Below are 17,244 nucleotides of genomic sequence, written 5' to 3' on the forward strand. Positions count from 1 at the left end.
GTGTCTGGTAAATGACTAAATGTATATGTAAATGTTTGAATCAGTACAGAACAGGTTTAACTGTCAAAGCAACACTGACATTCTTCACAGTGAGAGACTCAAGATGACTTAAACACCAGTGATCTTCAAGACACAATTGACAAGAGTTACTGAGAGTAAGTTTTACTCAAGTTTTTACACTATGGGTAAAATAACAGTGTCATTTATTTTTGACACTATACAATATCAAAAGGATCTACAACAGTGTTTACTCTAAATAAGTAATAAGTCTAAATAAAGAAGTCTCTACTTTAATGCATCTCTCTATCAGACTACACAAAAAAAACATGGCTGTCCACTAATTGATGATTAGCTTAAAACTTATATTAAAGCATAATTAATATATGTTATTTTGTTAAATATAGTATAACTGACAAAACAGTAACACTACTGTTCTAAAGAATAATTATATTGTACTACATTATATTGATCAGATCAGTCTACTCATTTTGTGTCTCATAGCACATTGTGGCTGTGTGCGTGCATAGAGCTGAGATTCAGCACCATGTTTTTTACCCAGTATCATGGAGCCTGTTTAACATCATTTTTTTGATGCACCACCCTCATCAGAAACTGTAGAAAACTATACTTTTAGCAATGTTACTTCATCTGGGACAACCATGCTAAGAAAAATTGCCAGCGTAACACCAAAATAACAGTGCAAAAAAAATTAGCACTACTTTAGAAGTCACCTTTTTATTAGGTTAAGCAAATATAAACACAATATTTGCGCTAGACAAATAAGAAAAGAGACAAAACTAACTTGTTTAGCTACTAATCCTTGTAACTAGCTAGAATTGCGCTGGCAGCCAAGGCTAATGTTAGCCATTTGTAACTGCTCACTTAAAGGTAACTGCTAATGTACCATTCATGCCAACAAACTCCTGACACAGTTTATTTTTTTCTTTCTGGAACATCTCAAATACAACACAATGTCACCCCACTCACCACGATAACATCTCTCACCTCTCAGAGACACCATCACGGTTATTAAACATGTTAACGTTAGCATACATTGACTAAATGTTTGTCACACATTTAAGCTAGCCACTAACTGTTCTGTTAGCCCTTTATAATTTGGCATTTTCAGCCTCAAAACTCGCAGGTTTATGGTGAAAGACAATATTAGGTTAGTATAAAACACAAACTTGGCTAGAATATAAAATATAAATGTTTAATATATCATAAAAGTGGGTTACCACTCATATGAGGTGGCGTTGATACAATTATCTTTTTCAGATGAGACAGAGGTGGGCAGAGTAACTTTCAGAATGAATATCTTACACTTGAAGTGTTTATCTGCTTTGACACTGCGGATCACACATATTTTACAATATGTGTGATCTCTTAACTCTTCCTGATGTTGGAATAAGAGTCACTAGACTTTGTCACTGGACGTTTTACACTGGCAAATTTATTGTGTACCTCACAATATAGGATCTGTGTCCCCCGGCGGGTTACATTGCTTGAAATGACTTCACATTCTTTGAAATAAAAACTGAACTACAAGTACTACAAATTCGTTCTTAATTATGTCATGTGATCTCATGTGAGATTCGTTTCAGAGGTCTTTACTAGTAAAATATGCTATACAACAACCACTTCAGTAGAAAATTAACATTCGGGGTAATAGTTTTCAAAGTTGAATTATGGATGACACCCCCCAGCTCATCATCCTAATTATTTATATTTATATATGTAGAGCACTCAAAAGGGCACCTGATGTCAGTAAAGAACAATGATGCATGATCTGTAACTTTCACTTTACCATTTTCACACATTTGTGGCATGTATACAGTAGGAAAAGGAATCTGAATGGAGTGTTTTAACAGCTTACAATAAAGACTGAACACATGCACATCTCTTTCAACAAAAAGCCACGAATGTAGAAATGTACCCTAGACTATTTTTCTGCCAATCTAACTTAAACCCTTAAAAAGACAGAAGCATGGACATACCTGAAATAGTTTAAAAACGTCCATCCACCCAGCAACCAAGTCCCTAAGTTAGAAGAAAAGTTAAGAAGGAGCACACCATCTGGATCGAAAAAACGAGTAAGACCAGTTGTGTGGAAGCCGATGATTTTCTTTTCTAAAAGTTGTTTCTGTAATTGTATGACAACAGCTTCAGATGGGACTAAACTTGAGTTTAATGGGGCTTTAAAGACAAACATTTACAAATTAATGATCAAACAATGCGAGTGTTTTAATAGACACAAAGATGGTTTTGATGGAAAATTTGCACCAGAGAACAAAAAAACAAAGTTGTGAAATGTAATTTGGGAATTAATCAGCATTCATTAGCCCATGGGGTCTTTCCTCCAAGTCTTTCTCTCTCTCCCTCTTTCTATCGCTTAATGTTTCTACTCTCATCGAGGCATCATGGGTAGCCCGCTCACTGCTCACCCAAGCGTTGCCCATTTGCCTGCTGTCTCGCCAGCTCGCTCTCTAACCAAACTTTACCTCCTACCTGACATCCCCCTCCATTCCTCTGCTCATTAGCATCACATTAGCATTTCATCTGTATGGCTTCAATCTTATTCAATTCAACCGGCTCTGTTTCTCACATATTTTTTTTCTTCTCAGTAGAACTTGGCGTCCCTCATGTTTTGTGGATTATTTCTTGAACTGTGTATATGTGACTATTAGTTTTGACAGTACTTATATATTAATAGGGGAAGTCTAACTACAACCTGCATAAAACACTTTATTGATAAAAAAATATTCTGAAATGTCATGGAGATGATGGTTTAAAATCTTGACATTAGATTAGGTTATGATTGGCATGTCTTTTATCATCAGTTAGTTTTCTAGACAGTGATGAAACTCCCAGTGTGTAAAATATTACTAGTAGGACAAACCTGCTGTACTGTATTGTGTTATGACAATGTCAGTAACCTCACTTTTCATGCCAGTGAAGCTTGAATGGAGTCAAAGTCGTTTCAGTCTCCTGGCTGAACAGCCACAGTAATTAGCCAGGTGAGCAGAGCGGGCTGAGGTCACGCTCAGGCAATTAAGAAAGTGACAGCCTGTCCAGCACAGTGACGGGCCGAGTCCTTACAGACACACACATATGCATATATTCATACAATTACAAATGTAGGCGCACAACCAGCATCCATGCATTAACCAGCTTTTGTAAAAGTCCTCCCCATGCAGCCTGATTAATATAAAAATATTTGATCTCTGTCATCCACTTTCATCTCTGTCTTATGTCCTGATTAGAAAACAGGAACAAAAGTCGGACTTCACCGCCAGGCATAAAAAATAGCCTAACTGCTGTGTTTTTAGTGACAGATTATCTCACATTATCAGTCATGGAAATAAAGTATAATCAAACAGCACAGTGCAGATTCAAAAGAAGAAATAAAAAGCAGTTTTTTAAAGTAACTTATTTTTTATCCTTCTACAGTTTTGACATTTTACAAAATTAAAAAAAAATGTTAAGTTACAGATACAAAGCTCATTTATGATCTTGCAAACAGGAATCAACAATGTAAATCTTTAGTATAGTATAACTATATTCAACTCTGTCTCCTAAAAATTACATTCCTATACAACTAAATTGTGTCTTCCATGAATTAACTCTTCATTTAAAGGTTGGCTCTGAAGCTGAAAAAGCAGGGGAGGAGATGAGGGCTATAAACATATGTTTGCATTAGCCATTAGCAGTTAGACTGATGCCCAGTGTAAACATTTGTTTGGGCATTTAAAGATCTTTAAAAAGAAATCCGATTTTTTTTTTTATTCTGTCTCAAAAGTGTTGTTGAAAGTGAACATCTTGAATATTCCCGACTCAAAGGGAGACATAAGAAAGAGAAATGAAAACACACAGTTAATTCTTTGTTAAGGGTTCAAACATGTATTTAAGGAGGATAAGATGACTACTGTAGTTCTGTTTCTGGAGACACACTGTCCAACATGGTTTGCATTTCTCACTGCCCTACTACACCTGCTAAAAGACTTTTGATGTACTAAAAAGTGTATGTTAATTATCAAGAGTTACATTAATTTCAACAAGGTTTACTGGAGTAGTGATGGAAACCATGCTGGACAATGAGCCTCTAGAGGCAGGGTTAAAAAGCGCTGCTGTACGACAAGTACTCAGTTGATGATTGCAGTATAGAACTTCATTCCTTATAAACTGTCAATACAATGTTTTAATCAGTATTACTGAGCAGAGCTACAGAATCATTAAACTGTGCATGCCTGTTTTTATATCTCTGCGAGATAAGAAAAATACACACACACACAGACATACACATATATATGTGTGTGTATATTTATATATATTTATACATACATAAACACACACACACACATATATGTATATATTACATTTACATTTTACATTTAGTCATTTAGCAGATGCTCTTATCCAAAGCGACTTACAAGTGAGGTACAAAGCAACAAAAATCTAAGTCAAGGAGAAAACATCAAAGCAAAGTCCTATCAGAAAAGTGGTCACATTTCATGAGATGCAAGTGCGAGAAAGATCAGAAAGGAAGTTTTCTTTTCTTTTTTAAAAAAAAGATTTAAGTGCATAGGAAGATATGGAAGAGTTCTGTTTTCAGCAGTTTTTTAAATATTGGGAGTGAGTTTGCTGAGCGTGCAGAGCCTGGTAGCTTGTTCCACCATTGTGGGATCATTGCACTAAAAGTTTTGCTTGGTTTGATTGGTAAATATAACATTTAAAGACTGATCCTCCATCAGCTGTCCCACATTCCCAAAATGAAACCATAAATGCCATATAGAACCTTAGCAATGCTTATTAATAAATAGTCCTAAATACACATTTTCCAGTCTTTCTTTTAAACCCCAACAGTTTTAGACAAATAAAATTGTGCTGATCTAAATAAATGATCTTGGTTTATTTCCTAACTCAACATTTTGCTGATGACTTTGTTCAGAAGTCCACCTTTTGGGAATCTGGCCTTTATACCAAACATGCACAGGTATTCTCTGTTTATGGAAACCCACAGAATTATTAGGCAACCTGTTTTTTTTTTTTTTTCTTTTATTTCTCTGTGCCCCTGTACCTCAGACAGCCTGAATCCACCACTAGACCACATCATGGGTCCAGAGGTTTTTAAAGTGCTTAGAGAAAATGCTTTTTGGAAATTACTTTACTAATCCTTGAGATCAGATTGTTTTACTGCACAGTATCAAATGCTACTTTTTCAATTTCACAAAGACCAATAATAAATCTCTTATTTACATATTGCTGATCTTGTGCTCAGCATAAAAAGGATGACACTCTGTCGCATAATCAGCTGTATTTCGGTGGTTTTCTTCAGAGAATAGGAATCTTTCTAACTTTTTTGTGTAAGTGTGTCTGAATAAACTCATGACAGCTGAACACAGCATATTTGTATTACGTTATCACCTCCCCATTTTGCGCAGACACTCCTGGTTGCCACAGTCATTCATGAAGAAACAAAATGTTTAGATGTGAAGTGACATTTTACACAGTGCTTATCTGTGTGGTCAAGTCTTAATGTGTTTGCAGCATTAACCTGAAGAAGGGTGCATCCTCCCTTTGTCTCCAACCCCTCCGTTACCACCCCAGCACCAAACTCTCTGTATGTGGTGGAAATGTGTGTGTGTGTGTGTGTGTGTGTGTGTGTGTGTCTGTGTGTGTGTGTGTCAGTGTGTGTGTGTGTGTGTGTGTGTGTGTGTGTGTGTGTGTGTGTGTGTGTGTGTGAAAGGGTGGGATATGGCGTCAGGCAGTTATAAATGGCCATCATTTCCCAAACCACTCTGTTCTCCATTGTGGAGCGCATGTCGCCGCAGGGTGGGAGGGAGCTGATGTGTGTGTAGGAGGATGTAAGGGTGTGTGAGGGGGTAATAGAGAAAGTGAAGGGGCTGATGGTCCCAGAGGAAAACTGTGATGTAGAGAGTAGCAGGGACGCAAGACTACAAAGTTGTATTGAAATTAGTGTGAGATAGTGGAGGGACAATTGACTAAAGATAATACAGAATAGTCTACGAATTGTACCAGAAATGGTTAAACTATGTGTTAATGATTAGCTTGTAGGATACTGTAGTAATGAGATCAACTAGCCAGTAGAACAACAACTCCTCAAATAAATACTCTAATAAATACTTATCTGTAAAATGTTAAGAATATAATAGTTTTGTAAAAAAAGAGATAGTTCTTAACTACTAGGAGTGTGGGGAAATACAAATTCTGTTCATTTTATCTTAAATTAAATATTAGAATGTCACAACAGGATATCAACTTTCTATGTGTCATCTGTGTGTAATTACAACATGTGAACACTTGAACCTCAAATGGGGTCAAGGAGTGCAGGTTAGCTCAGATAGGCTTCTATAACGAAAGGACATGCAGGAATGAACACATGTGTGTGTGTGTGTGTGTGTTTGTGTGTGTGTGTGTGTGTGTGTGTGTGTGTGTGTGTGTGTGTGTGTGTGTGTGTGTGTGTGTCAGCCACAGCATGAACAGATCTGTGAGTGTCAGCCTGTCAACCTGTCTTGACTGGCAGGTTTCAAAGCACACAGTGTGTGTAAAACCACCAGATTTTACAGCTGTAGTAAATTTGTGTATATTTGTGTTTTTATATTCTTCTGCGCATGTTTGTAACAAGCTTTTCTATTTTCTATTCTATCCTGCAGTCTTGAACTTATATCCCTGCTGAAAAACTTCAGCTCATCTTGTTGGGAAAGACTAGGTTATGTTAATAAATAATAATTTATTGTTCACATGATGTTACTTTGTAGACTTTCTTGCCATCTGAAGCTGAGAATTGTTTCAGTTTGCATCAATGATTCATTGAGCATTACTCTCATAACACTCTTTTCACAGGCCCCTTATGGTGCCAGCTAAACCTAGAATTGCCTTTTGTCTTATTCTTACATCCCTCATTTCCATCTCACATAAAAACTGCCTCCAACCTTTAACTTACTCAACTGTGTGTCTGCAGCAATTCTTATAACTTAAGAATCTTTTGTTAATGGTATTTTGTTTTCTACTGGCAGTGAAAAAGTTTAGGAGTTTAGATGGAGCTCGCATTATCCTCTTTTTCTTAAAGCAGTTTGGTTACACTATGAGTCCCACTATTGTGATTAAATTGGTCTATCATAGGCGACTCTTAAGGATACATGTAGCCAATTTGAGCCAGTGATTTGGATTTGCATCCTTGGAAGTAATATAGTAGATAAAATGAGTTATTGTCTCTCTCTTGATTTCTCTTTCCCAAAGCTGCACTTTGCTTTCATAACTTGAACATTTTTTCCCTTTTCCTATGTGACATGCTGAAGTAACATTAGTACTGTATGTGTTATGACTTAATAGGTCCTGCTCTGGATCAGTATCACTTGGACAGCTTATGATGTGACCACTACACTTTTCCTCTTGTTCTTTGATGAATTATAAATCACAAACACTCCCTTTTTTCTTCTCCCCCATGAAAGAGGTTAGATATTAATTGGCAAAAACAGCAGGGGAGTATGTGTGTACACCCACTTCTGTATAATACAAATGCATTCCACTTAGGCCCGTTTCAACCGGGGCCTGATATAGTTTTGATACAAGAGACAAGCGGGGAAAAAGAGAGGGTCAGTTAAAGAGGGGAAATGGCTGGTGTTTGACAGGAGGCCTTTCTAAATCCCACACTCATCCATCATAAGTGGCATTTGTACACTCTGAAGGACCGATAATAGCTTTTTGCATTTTCACACTGCACTTTGCCTTCTGGATTTGATCGGGGGATTGGAGGAAAAAAGGTGAGGAGGGTGCAATAGGGACACACACATATGTACTGTAGTTTCATTCATTCGCTCTTTTTTTCAGCTTCTTATCATCCTACTCTCACTCCTTCAAGGCTGCTTCTCTTTCCCTCTACATTTTGGGAAAATCACTCTCTGAATTGGAAAAGGGGCCCTGGGGCCACAAGTCCAGGGTCCATGCTTCGTTTTTCTTTTTTTCCCCTGCTTTGGATAATTGACTCTCATTGCCTGGTTATTCATCGCTTGCATATGCCAGCTAATTCATCAGAAGAAGAGAAGCTGCCAACCTCACAACCTTGCATGCCCCACCACCCTACATGCCCCCGAAAGCACACACACTTCACATCTTAACACCTCTCACATCTCAGTCTCACATTGCTAAATCACATATATGTATGCACACATACAAACACACACATGCACCACTCAATGCTGAGTGTAGTTCCCCTTCAACCACCTCCACCCACCTGCCCCATAAGAGCCAGGAGCCTGGAATGAGAGAAGGGAGCGAGCGGCAAGTTAGCGGATGAAAAACCTGAGATGATAGATGGGGCGCATTGTGGCATTATGAATGAATTATACCTCCCAAATACCTTGAGCAGTGCAGACTGTCAGCCTGTATCTATACTAATCTGGGAGAAAATATAGCTGTTTCCACATTAAAGGGGGCCGGCAAAGAACGGGCCACAGAATTAATTGAGCAATCAGGCCATTAGAGAGAAACATCATACTGAGCCTCGTTTCTGATGTACTAACATTTATCACTGCTGACCAGGAATTTGCTTTCATTCCTGTGTTTTCTTTTCTTTTCCTTCCTCTAATGTGGCCCTATCTTCAAACAGATTAGGATTATTGTGACAAGACAAAGTTATCTTTTGTCTTTCTCCATAGCCATGTCAGTGCCTGCTGCATTTATCACGGTTGTCACACAGTCTCAAGGCTTTCAGCTTGCACACCTTGTCCCATTTTTCTCCCAGTAGTGGGTCCATGTTAAATTTGCAAAGAAAAGTACATTATTGGAAAATGTCCCCTGATCAATTGTAAGCAGGACAGTCAGACACACGAGCATTTGTTCGCATTTTCCCACTCTTGGCTTCAGTTTTATGTTTATTAGGTAGATCTTTAAAGAATGATGGTGATTCTGAATTTTTTCTCTCAAAGATGTGGAGAGTTGTTAGAATTGTATTTAAAAATTCAATGTGCAGGCCGATCAAACAATGTAACCCACGAATATTTACAAAATAAACAGTCACAATAATGATTCATTTGTTAATGGTATAAGTCAATAAAATGTTGAAGTAGAAATCAGTTAATTTCTTTTGGATTTACTGTGTCTGAACAAAAAATAAAATGTATTTTCAGTATATTTTCACATTTTTCCTGCATGAAATATTGTTATCATTTCATTGATCTGTATAACACTGGCACACCTTTATTCTAAAATAACATTACATAAAAGCACCTGATGCAGGCCATTTTTGAAACTACTATATGGGGAAAATGCATGCACGATGCAACTTAAATACTGCAAAGCATTGTACTAATATAAAATACATAGATACTTTATGATGAAGTTGTAAGTGTTTACAGATAATTGATGAATGGATGAATATTTATCAGAAATGTTCACTCGAAATGATTAGAGTTTTTTTAAATGCATCTTCATTTGTCCTCACAGTATCACAGTAAGGGCAAAGCAAAAGTCCAGTAATATCTTGATCAGGTGAAAGTGTGTCTTTGTTTTGTGTTTCTTTATATATCTGTGTGCTAAAAGTGCCTGTTTCAAAAGCAAATGAATTCAATTCAATTTGAAGCATAGGAGGATATTGCAAAATTGGATACTTTTAGTAAGCAGAATATAAACAGTATATGTGTTTCCTCTGTTCACACTAATGTCGCCTTCATTTAGATTTAATGGGATTTCTAATTTTTTGTGCTTATGCCAGAAAACAGCTGAGAAGAGAATTAACTCGGCAGCACATCTGGGTGGTGTGCATCTTTAATCAAAATAATTAAAGCCAGTAGTGATGTGTGATGGACGGGACAGTGGACTTGATGATCTAATATCAAGCATATATCCCCCTCTAGTGGACAAATCACAGAACTGAGCGAAGACAAATGTTCTGAATTTTTAAATATTTTATCTTTTATCAACATGCATGTTGTAAATACTGCATACATTAACATTAAATTAACTAAATTAAATTGTTATAAATGTTTTGAATTGAAAACCAATCACTTTAGAGATTTTCAAAGCAGTCAGATATAAAATGTAAAATATTTATGCATCATACAAAACATGTTTCAGGGTGAGTTAAAAAGTGAGAAAAAAGTCTTAAAAAAGACTGATCAGTAACACTTAGATCTATGCTAATGTACTGATGATTATACACTAATTATTTAATAGTTAATAATAAGGTTTAAAAAAGCCTACATGTTTCTTAAATACAATGCTAAAATTTTTTTGACCACTTACATCTTATTTTTATGTGACAGGATCAAAACCGCATTGGAGATTCACTTAAAATAATAAAGTGAGACAATATATAACTTTTGTATCCAGAGAACTAATTTATTCATTTTACTGAAAACAAGGGATTAATGGAGACAGTCACATCTAATGAGAAACCCATATTTTGCATTAATCTAACTAGTGGAGGACGATATGACATTACTGATGGTTATAGAGAGTCACAGAATTGTAATGATGTTGCTGGCCAACATAAAGCGAGTCTTAAATACTGTTAGTTTAGTTCAGTGATACTCAGTGTAAGGGTCAGGGTCATAAGATAAATCTGAGAGGTCGTGAGAGCATTGATGTGGCAGGAATGAGGACAATAGTGTTCTGATTTTATAATATGCTATATAATTTTTTTTCTTTTCTGTCTATAACTACTTGTTTCAAGTTTTTTTTAGAACATATATCTACATCTGAACCCTCAGAAACAAGCCAAACTTCATAGTAGTTGTCAACAGGACTACCATGTTTGGAACCAGTTCTTAAATTGGAATTAATTGTAATTCATGAGATAAATGTTTCCTAAATAGAAATTATTTATCTGCATTAACTAACAGTAAAAACCTACTCAAGTAAACTACTGTTCACCACTTTACCCCACCTCGGGTCTAAATGGTAAATTGTTAACAAGCTGTGGTTACCAGAACTATAAACTGTGATTGTTATAGTAGCATAATGGCAAAATCACAGTATCACACCCTTTCATATGATCACAGCTACATGGTGTGCTTAAGGCTTTTCTTCAAAGTGTATGTGATGCATGTGATGCTGTACTGTGTTCACACTTCACAGGAGTATGTTGGTGTGGGCAGCTGTAGCTCAGTCAGTAGAGCAGTTGTCCATGGGTCAGTGGTTTGACTCCCATTCCTCCTGTCTACAATTCGAAGATAATAAACCCCCAAGTTGTCCCTACTGTCTCCTGCTTAGTTGCCAGTCGCTTTGGATAAATAACTAATTGTAACTGCAATGAGAATTTAAATATAGTTTACACCTGTAGTGTTTGTTTTGGTGCAAAATTTAAGTTTTATATTTACTTTTACATTATATTTATCCCATCGAGTGGCTTCTTTTAGCCCTTGAACGAGTACTTGAAGCTTTTGCTTTTTTGTGTGTTTATGTTGTTTATACACTTGCTTTTCCTTCCATTCCTCCCTTTGCTCATTCTTACTCTGTTTCTCATGCTTTCCATTACACTGGCCCTCACATTATGCTGCCAGTCCTCCTGTTTCTGAGGAATCAGACTCTAAAACTGCTAGTATTAGGGAGGAAGAAGTGGTGCGAGGTGAATATGGTTTCAGAATATATAAGAGTTGTGGAGGAACACCACCTTTCTTTTTAACACATTAGTGACTTCTACTGGCCGTTCTGAGGACTGAATCACTGGGGGTGATTTGTGAAGGAGGAACAGGATGTAACATGTAAACAGGGACAAGAACATTGGGTAAATTTGGCACATATTGTATGCCTGTTAAAAATTCAAGTTTATCTTACTAACTATAATAAAAAAGTAATATAATATATGTAATAAAATAGTTTGTGAAAGGTTTGTATGAGGCTGTAATTTGCTAATAGTCTAGTTAGCTTCTTATTTTCAATGCCACCTTCCTCAATGTAATGATGACTTTGCAGAAATGTGTATGATGTAAGGTAAATAACCTTTACCTTACATTTCGTTGGCCTCTAAGGGCAAAGCACAATCAGGAGGGAAAAAGTTAAACTTTTACAAACATTATGTGAAACACTCCAAATCTTGAAATGCAACAATTAGTCAGACATCGGGTGTAAGTGAGTGAGCTTTGTGAACAGAAATGGGGCACTGCATTTAAACTTAAACCTAATATTGGTGTTCTGACAGCCACACATAATGTTACACACATTGAAATCAACATGTGGCTGGTTATGTCTCAACTAAGACATATGGTTTTGAAATAATTGTATATTCTTGAATCAGATTTCAAATATCGAGTAATGGCTTTGTTTAATTTACAATATAAGCTGGTAATATTATGCAAAAATGATTCATTTAAAACTTTAATTTTCTTAAGGACTTATTCAATAGATTACTGTAAAACACTAATCAGAACAGTTTATTTTGACATTTTATCAGAAGTTTGAAACAAATTGGAGCTACTTCTGCTTATGGATATAATTATTACACTCTACACATTACATTGCCAAAAATGTTTTAATTATTCAAATTATTAATTAGAATTAATTATTCTGTTCTGAATTATTCATTTCAAAGCTAAATATAATTTGCATTTCAATGTATAAAAATAATTTGTTTACCTTCCTCTTTACACGGGCCACAGTAAAAGCTTAGAGTTTACAAGAAAAAGGACCCTTCTGGTATAAAAGACAGATTTCAGAACTACAATATATATATTTGTATTTACGTGTTTGTGATTGTTTATATAATACGAACACAATAAACACTAGCTGAAATATCCAGTACTGTGCATGAAGACAGAATTTATGTAAAATGCATTCCCATTATACTGCCTATTATCCTATTATATTTCACTACCACCACCAAGGGGCAGCATAACATCCCTCAACATTCAAAGCTGACAAGCTTCCTCCTTCTGTCTGACTTTGTATAATGAAAGGTATTGACATCTTTGAATCAATCCAGTCTGAAGTAGAAATAATAAATCAGTTAATTCATTTATCTGCTATTTTGATAACCCTTTAAACACTTTCTATTTTTATGACAAATATGCTAAAAATGGATTGTTTGCACATACTTTTTTATGTTGTATGCATTTCTGTCTCGGACCTTTATACTGGGGGTCAGACCCAAGACATTGCCTTGGGCCTAAGCAAACTCTGATTTTCTGTTTTTGATAACATACAAAAACAAATGGCCAATAAACGAAGAAAAAAAAATCATCATATTACAAAAAGAATGAATCCCGATCTAGTGTTTAACAATCAGATGTAAGTTCAGTCTGTGTCGTTTAAGGTGTTATATTAAGACGTGGTTCTAATGTTTTGGCCACCCTATTTTTTAAAAAAATGAGGGAAGCCCAATATTAGAACCACCTCTTAGCATAATGCCCTTCAGTACAACTCTACTACCTAGTATGAACTCAATCATAAACATACAGTGGACATTAAAATATATACTTTCTTTTTCCATATAAAGGAATTATAACCTCCTTGATGTAGAGTTATGGCAGAGCTGCTGTATTGGATTGCATTGGATTGTACTGGTGTACCTAATGAATTGGCCAGATGGAGTATATAGCTTCGAACACTGCTTTCCATTTTTAACTGCAACTTTGTTGTTCATTTACTGTATTTGTTGCTATTGTTTCTGTACACTTTAATGGACTTTATTAAGCTTATACGCAGTTAAGTTAAATGTATGAGTTTTTTAAAACTTCATTGCCTTCTGCTGAATTGAATTTCCCTCCCTCAGCGTTTATCTTATATCTTTTATATTCATCATATAGACTGAATTAATATAGACCAGAAAAATCAGCAGGTCCCCCCAACTTAAACCAGGGGTGGGAATTCACACCTACAGCTTTGGCGTACTTTGAGTTTTTCCATTCCATCCTATGGTATAATTACTGCCTTACTCTATCTTAATCAATGTACATTTTAGATTAGTACTATTTCTACTCGTACCTACTTGCATATTTCAGTACAAACCTAAAGTAAAACTAGGAATAAATGACATACAGTGGCATGCAGGAGAGCAGTTTTAAACAAGCAGGGATCGTTCAGGATATGACTCCACGCTCCTGATCTCGCGCTTGTCCTTTGGATGTGGCGCGCGGCTACAGTGGGTTTTGGCACGCTCTGCAGCGGGCCAATCAGAGAGCGGCGTCCCGTTGCCATGCGGTTGTTACATGGCTTGTCCTGAAAGCTGTGGTGTGTTGAGCGGCAGCGAGGGTGAGTGCTGCAACATACTATTCATTCATTATTCGCTAAATACACGGTGGAAGCAGTGAAGAATGCACTGTCAGTGGTTTTTAGTTTGAATATACATTATCCTTTAGTTTTAGGTTGTTGTTACGCTAGCAGAACTTCAAGGTCAGTACTTTAATTAAGTTAGCTGTGTCTTTGTGCAAGATTTGGTAGTATTACCTTAAAGTTCACCAGTAAATGTTACGTTGTCAGTGTCCAAAAGTTATTTTAGCGCGGCTAGAAATGTGTCACCGACAGGCGACTTAATGGTCATGTATTATTGCCTAATTGTTAGAGGCCAGCATCTAGCTGCAGTTACGGTAAAATCCTTGTTAAACCCGTCACGCCTGTGGCGGCTGTCGGTCCAATCCTACTTGAGAGCGGGACCGAAATATTAGCATACGACCAATAATGGCTGCTATGCAAATTTCCACCTCCCTTGTATTGTTCCCGACGGTTTTAATGTGAAGTTGCCAGATTTATCTGTCAGTTGCAGCATAGTGAACTAAAGATAAGAAGCGTGTCCAGAAGACACCAGGATAAGTCGCCAGTGCTGTAATCTTTGCTGTAAGGCGGATTTGGATTTTATGTACAACATGACTTTCGAGGAACTAAGTGGAGATTATTCTCAAGAAAGGTAAATAATATGGCTTATAACTACAGTTATTCTAATATAACATCGATGCTTATTTAACTTTACCGACGTCAACCTCCTGCACTGATACACTGAAACATACATGCACTGAACAGATGCATGCTCTGGATAGACTATTTCACCTGTACGTCTTTTTCAAGTAATAATTGATTGTGTCTGTGTTGTTGATCTAAAATACACAGTTTGATCTGTTAACTGTTGAGACCTCAAAAAGTATGAGCAGCCCTGACTTGAAAGACTTAAATATGTCTTTTAACGTTCAGACAGCTGCAAAAGCCACTTAAGTCTTAACATTTATGACTCTTTTATTTTCTTTTTGAAGAAACTAACCTGTTGCACATCTTGCAAGTGTGGCTGAAACGAAACCGGGTGCTCAGCTAGGACCTCTGCTGCTAACATTAGCCAGAAAGTTTCGCGTACGCTCGTAAACGTTTTTAGCAAGTTTTCTTTCCTCTTTGTGTTGCAGGATGGATTCAGTGGCGAAAGCTTTAGAGGAAGTCCTTACCTCTGCTTTACCACAGGGCTGCATCACAGTCGGTGTTTACGAAGCTGCCAAGTCACTCAATGTGTAAGTATAACGTTATATATATATAACACTGCTTTACTAACCTAGTGACAGGACAGTTATTAGACTGATCTCATAGTTTAAAATACCCTCCAACATATGCACGTTTGCTTGACATACTTACTTGCTGCAGGCAAAAGACTTTGTTGTGTTAGAAATATAAATAATCAAATAATGTATTTTTTCTTCTTCAGGGACCCTGATAATGTAGTTTTGTGCATCCTTGCTACGGATGATGAAGATGTAAAAGATGTGGCCTTGCAGATCCACTTCACCCTCATCCAGGCTTTCTGCTGTGAGAATGACATCAACATCCTCAGAGTAAACAACACCCGGCGCCTGGCAGAAATACTGAGTGGAGGGGGGAAACAGAGTGGGGGTGAACCTATGGACCTACACTGTGTCCTGGTCACTGTAAGTATCATATTTCACAAATCTATTTGTTTTCTAGCTACCTGTTACATCGTGATTTATACAAAATTTTAAAGCATGTGCACGCGAGTGAAACTGTTACTCAAGGGGAGAACTTGCCGGTACTTGTTCTTGTGCATTTCATAAACATGTTTGACTCCTCCTCCCTAATCATTTCAAAGAAATTCAGGGAAGGGAAATATCCCGTATTTGCTCTCATACATACTATTTGTGAAAGTATAAACAAATGTTTGATAAAGTTTTTTCTCTATTATTTTCAGAACCCACACTCTACCACATGGAAGGACCCTGCTTTGAGTAAAGTAAACCTATTCTGCAGAGAGAGCCGGTGTATGGACCAGTGGGTACCAATCATCAACCTCCCTGAACGATGAACTTTCAGCTGCAGAAACCTGTGAAATGACTTTTATCTAAAAAGAAAGAGTGGTGTGAACCCTGATGGACACATTACCACCTACAGACCAAATTCCAAAGTGCTGCTGATGAGGAGAGAAAATCTTGGACAGAAAAAAAGATCTTACTGTCTACATGGGATGTATTTAAAAGGAAAAAAGCAGGGAATGGATTTCCACGTTGGACTGTACTGTTTGGAGTTGTGTCTGTCACCCTTTGCACCCAAGATGAGATGGGGAGGCTTTTGTAGCGTCCTGAGGTTGAAGTTAAAACAAACGTATGTGTGAAGCTGGACACTATACAGAAGGATTATGGTATCATGTATTTGTTTGGTAAAGCCTTTATGAAAAGTTAGGAAAGTGAGGAGAATCCAGAACTTGGAGCTGTTGAATGGACCACGGCCTCTCTCTACAGAAACTAAACACTTGATGAAACACTGGAGCTTTTGCAATTTCACTTATTTGATTTAAGTTGTTAATGTTGATGTTGCTATTGTCGTATTTAAAAAGGGAAGGGCTACACATGCAGCGACCACATTCTGTGTTGTTAGTGTTTCCTCTGCCAGCTGGTGTTTTGCCACAAGTAAAATAGTTCTTTTGTTACAATTCTAAGTTATTTCTAATGATATTTAAGTGTATTTATGTTTAATTTTTTACATTTGCTCTTTGCAAAATTTGAATTCAACACATATGTATTGCTGTCAATAAAAACTATTTTTTGGAACAGAACTTTATGTTCTCTATTCTTTAATTTCTGGAAATCTTATCAATCTAAAATCCAGCCTTTAGCAGTTGTAAAACAGTAGTCACGTGCAGATCACAGGGGTCATATTGGCCTCTGTGGCCTCAATGCCATCTCTGAGCTAAAGAGAACAATAATCCTCACAGCTCTTTGCTCAGGCTTTTGCCTCGGTCAGCAGGAACATGTTCATTCATCCAAACAGGCTCCCTGTTCACCAGTTTTCAGTGATTTGTTT

At 36.8% G+C, this 17,244-nt stretch overlaps 1 protein-coding gene across 1 annotated transcript; it reads left to right on the forward strand.

Moving 5' to 3' along the window:
- The first annotated feature begins 14,694 nt into the window (after positions 1-14,694).
- gadd45aa (growth arrest and DNA-damage-inducible, alpha, a) lies at positions 14,695-16,996 on the forward strand. The gene is made up of 4 exons (XM_067474137.1): positions 14,695-14,860; positions 15,345-15,446; positions 15,638-15,857; positions 16,136-16,996. The coding sequence occupies exons 1-4, from the start codon at positions 14,811-14,813 to the stop codon at positions 16,247-16,249; spliced, it is 486 nt and encodes a 161-aa protein (XP_067330238.1). The 5' UTR covers positions 14,695-14,810; the 3' UTR covers positions 16,250-16,996.
- The last annotated feature ends 248 nt before the right edge of the window (positions 16,997-17,244 follow it).

This window comes from Channa argus, chromosome 14 (genome assembly GCF_033026475.1).
Source record: "Channa argus isolate prfri chromosome 14, Channa argus male v1.0, whole genome shotgun sequence".
Taxonomy (NCBI): domain Eukaryota; kingdom Metazoa; phylum Chordata; class Actinopteri; order Anabantiformes; family Channidae; genus Channa; species Channa argus.

Excerpts from the sequence above, each read along its gene's own strand:
- gadd45aa (XM_067474137.1), top strand. The coding sequence starts at position 14,811 with ATGTACAACATGACTTTCGAGGAACTAAGTGGAGATTATTCTCAAGAA. Across the intron at positions 14,861-15,344 it reads GGAGATTATTCTCAAGAAAG|GATGGATTCAGTGGCGAAAG; the intron begins GTAAATAATATG and ends TTTGTGTTGCAG. Across the intron at positions 15,447-15,637 it reads GCTGCCAAGTCACTCAATGT|GGACCCTGATAATGTAGTTT; the intron begins GTAAGTATAACG and ends TTTCTTCTTCAG.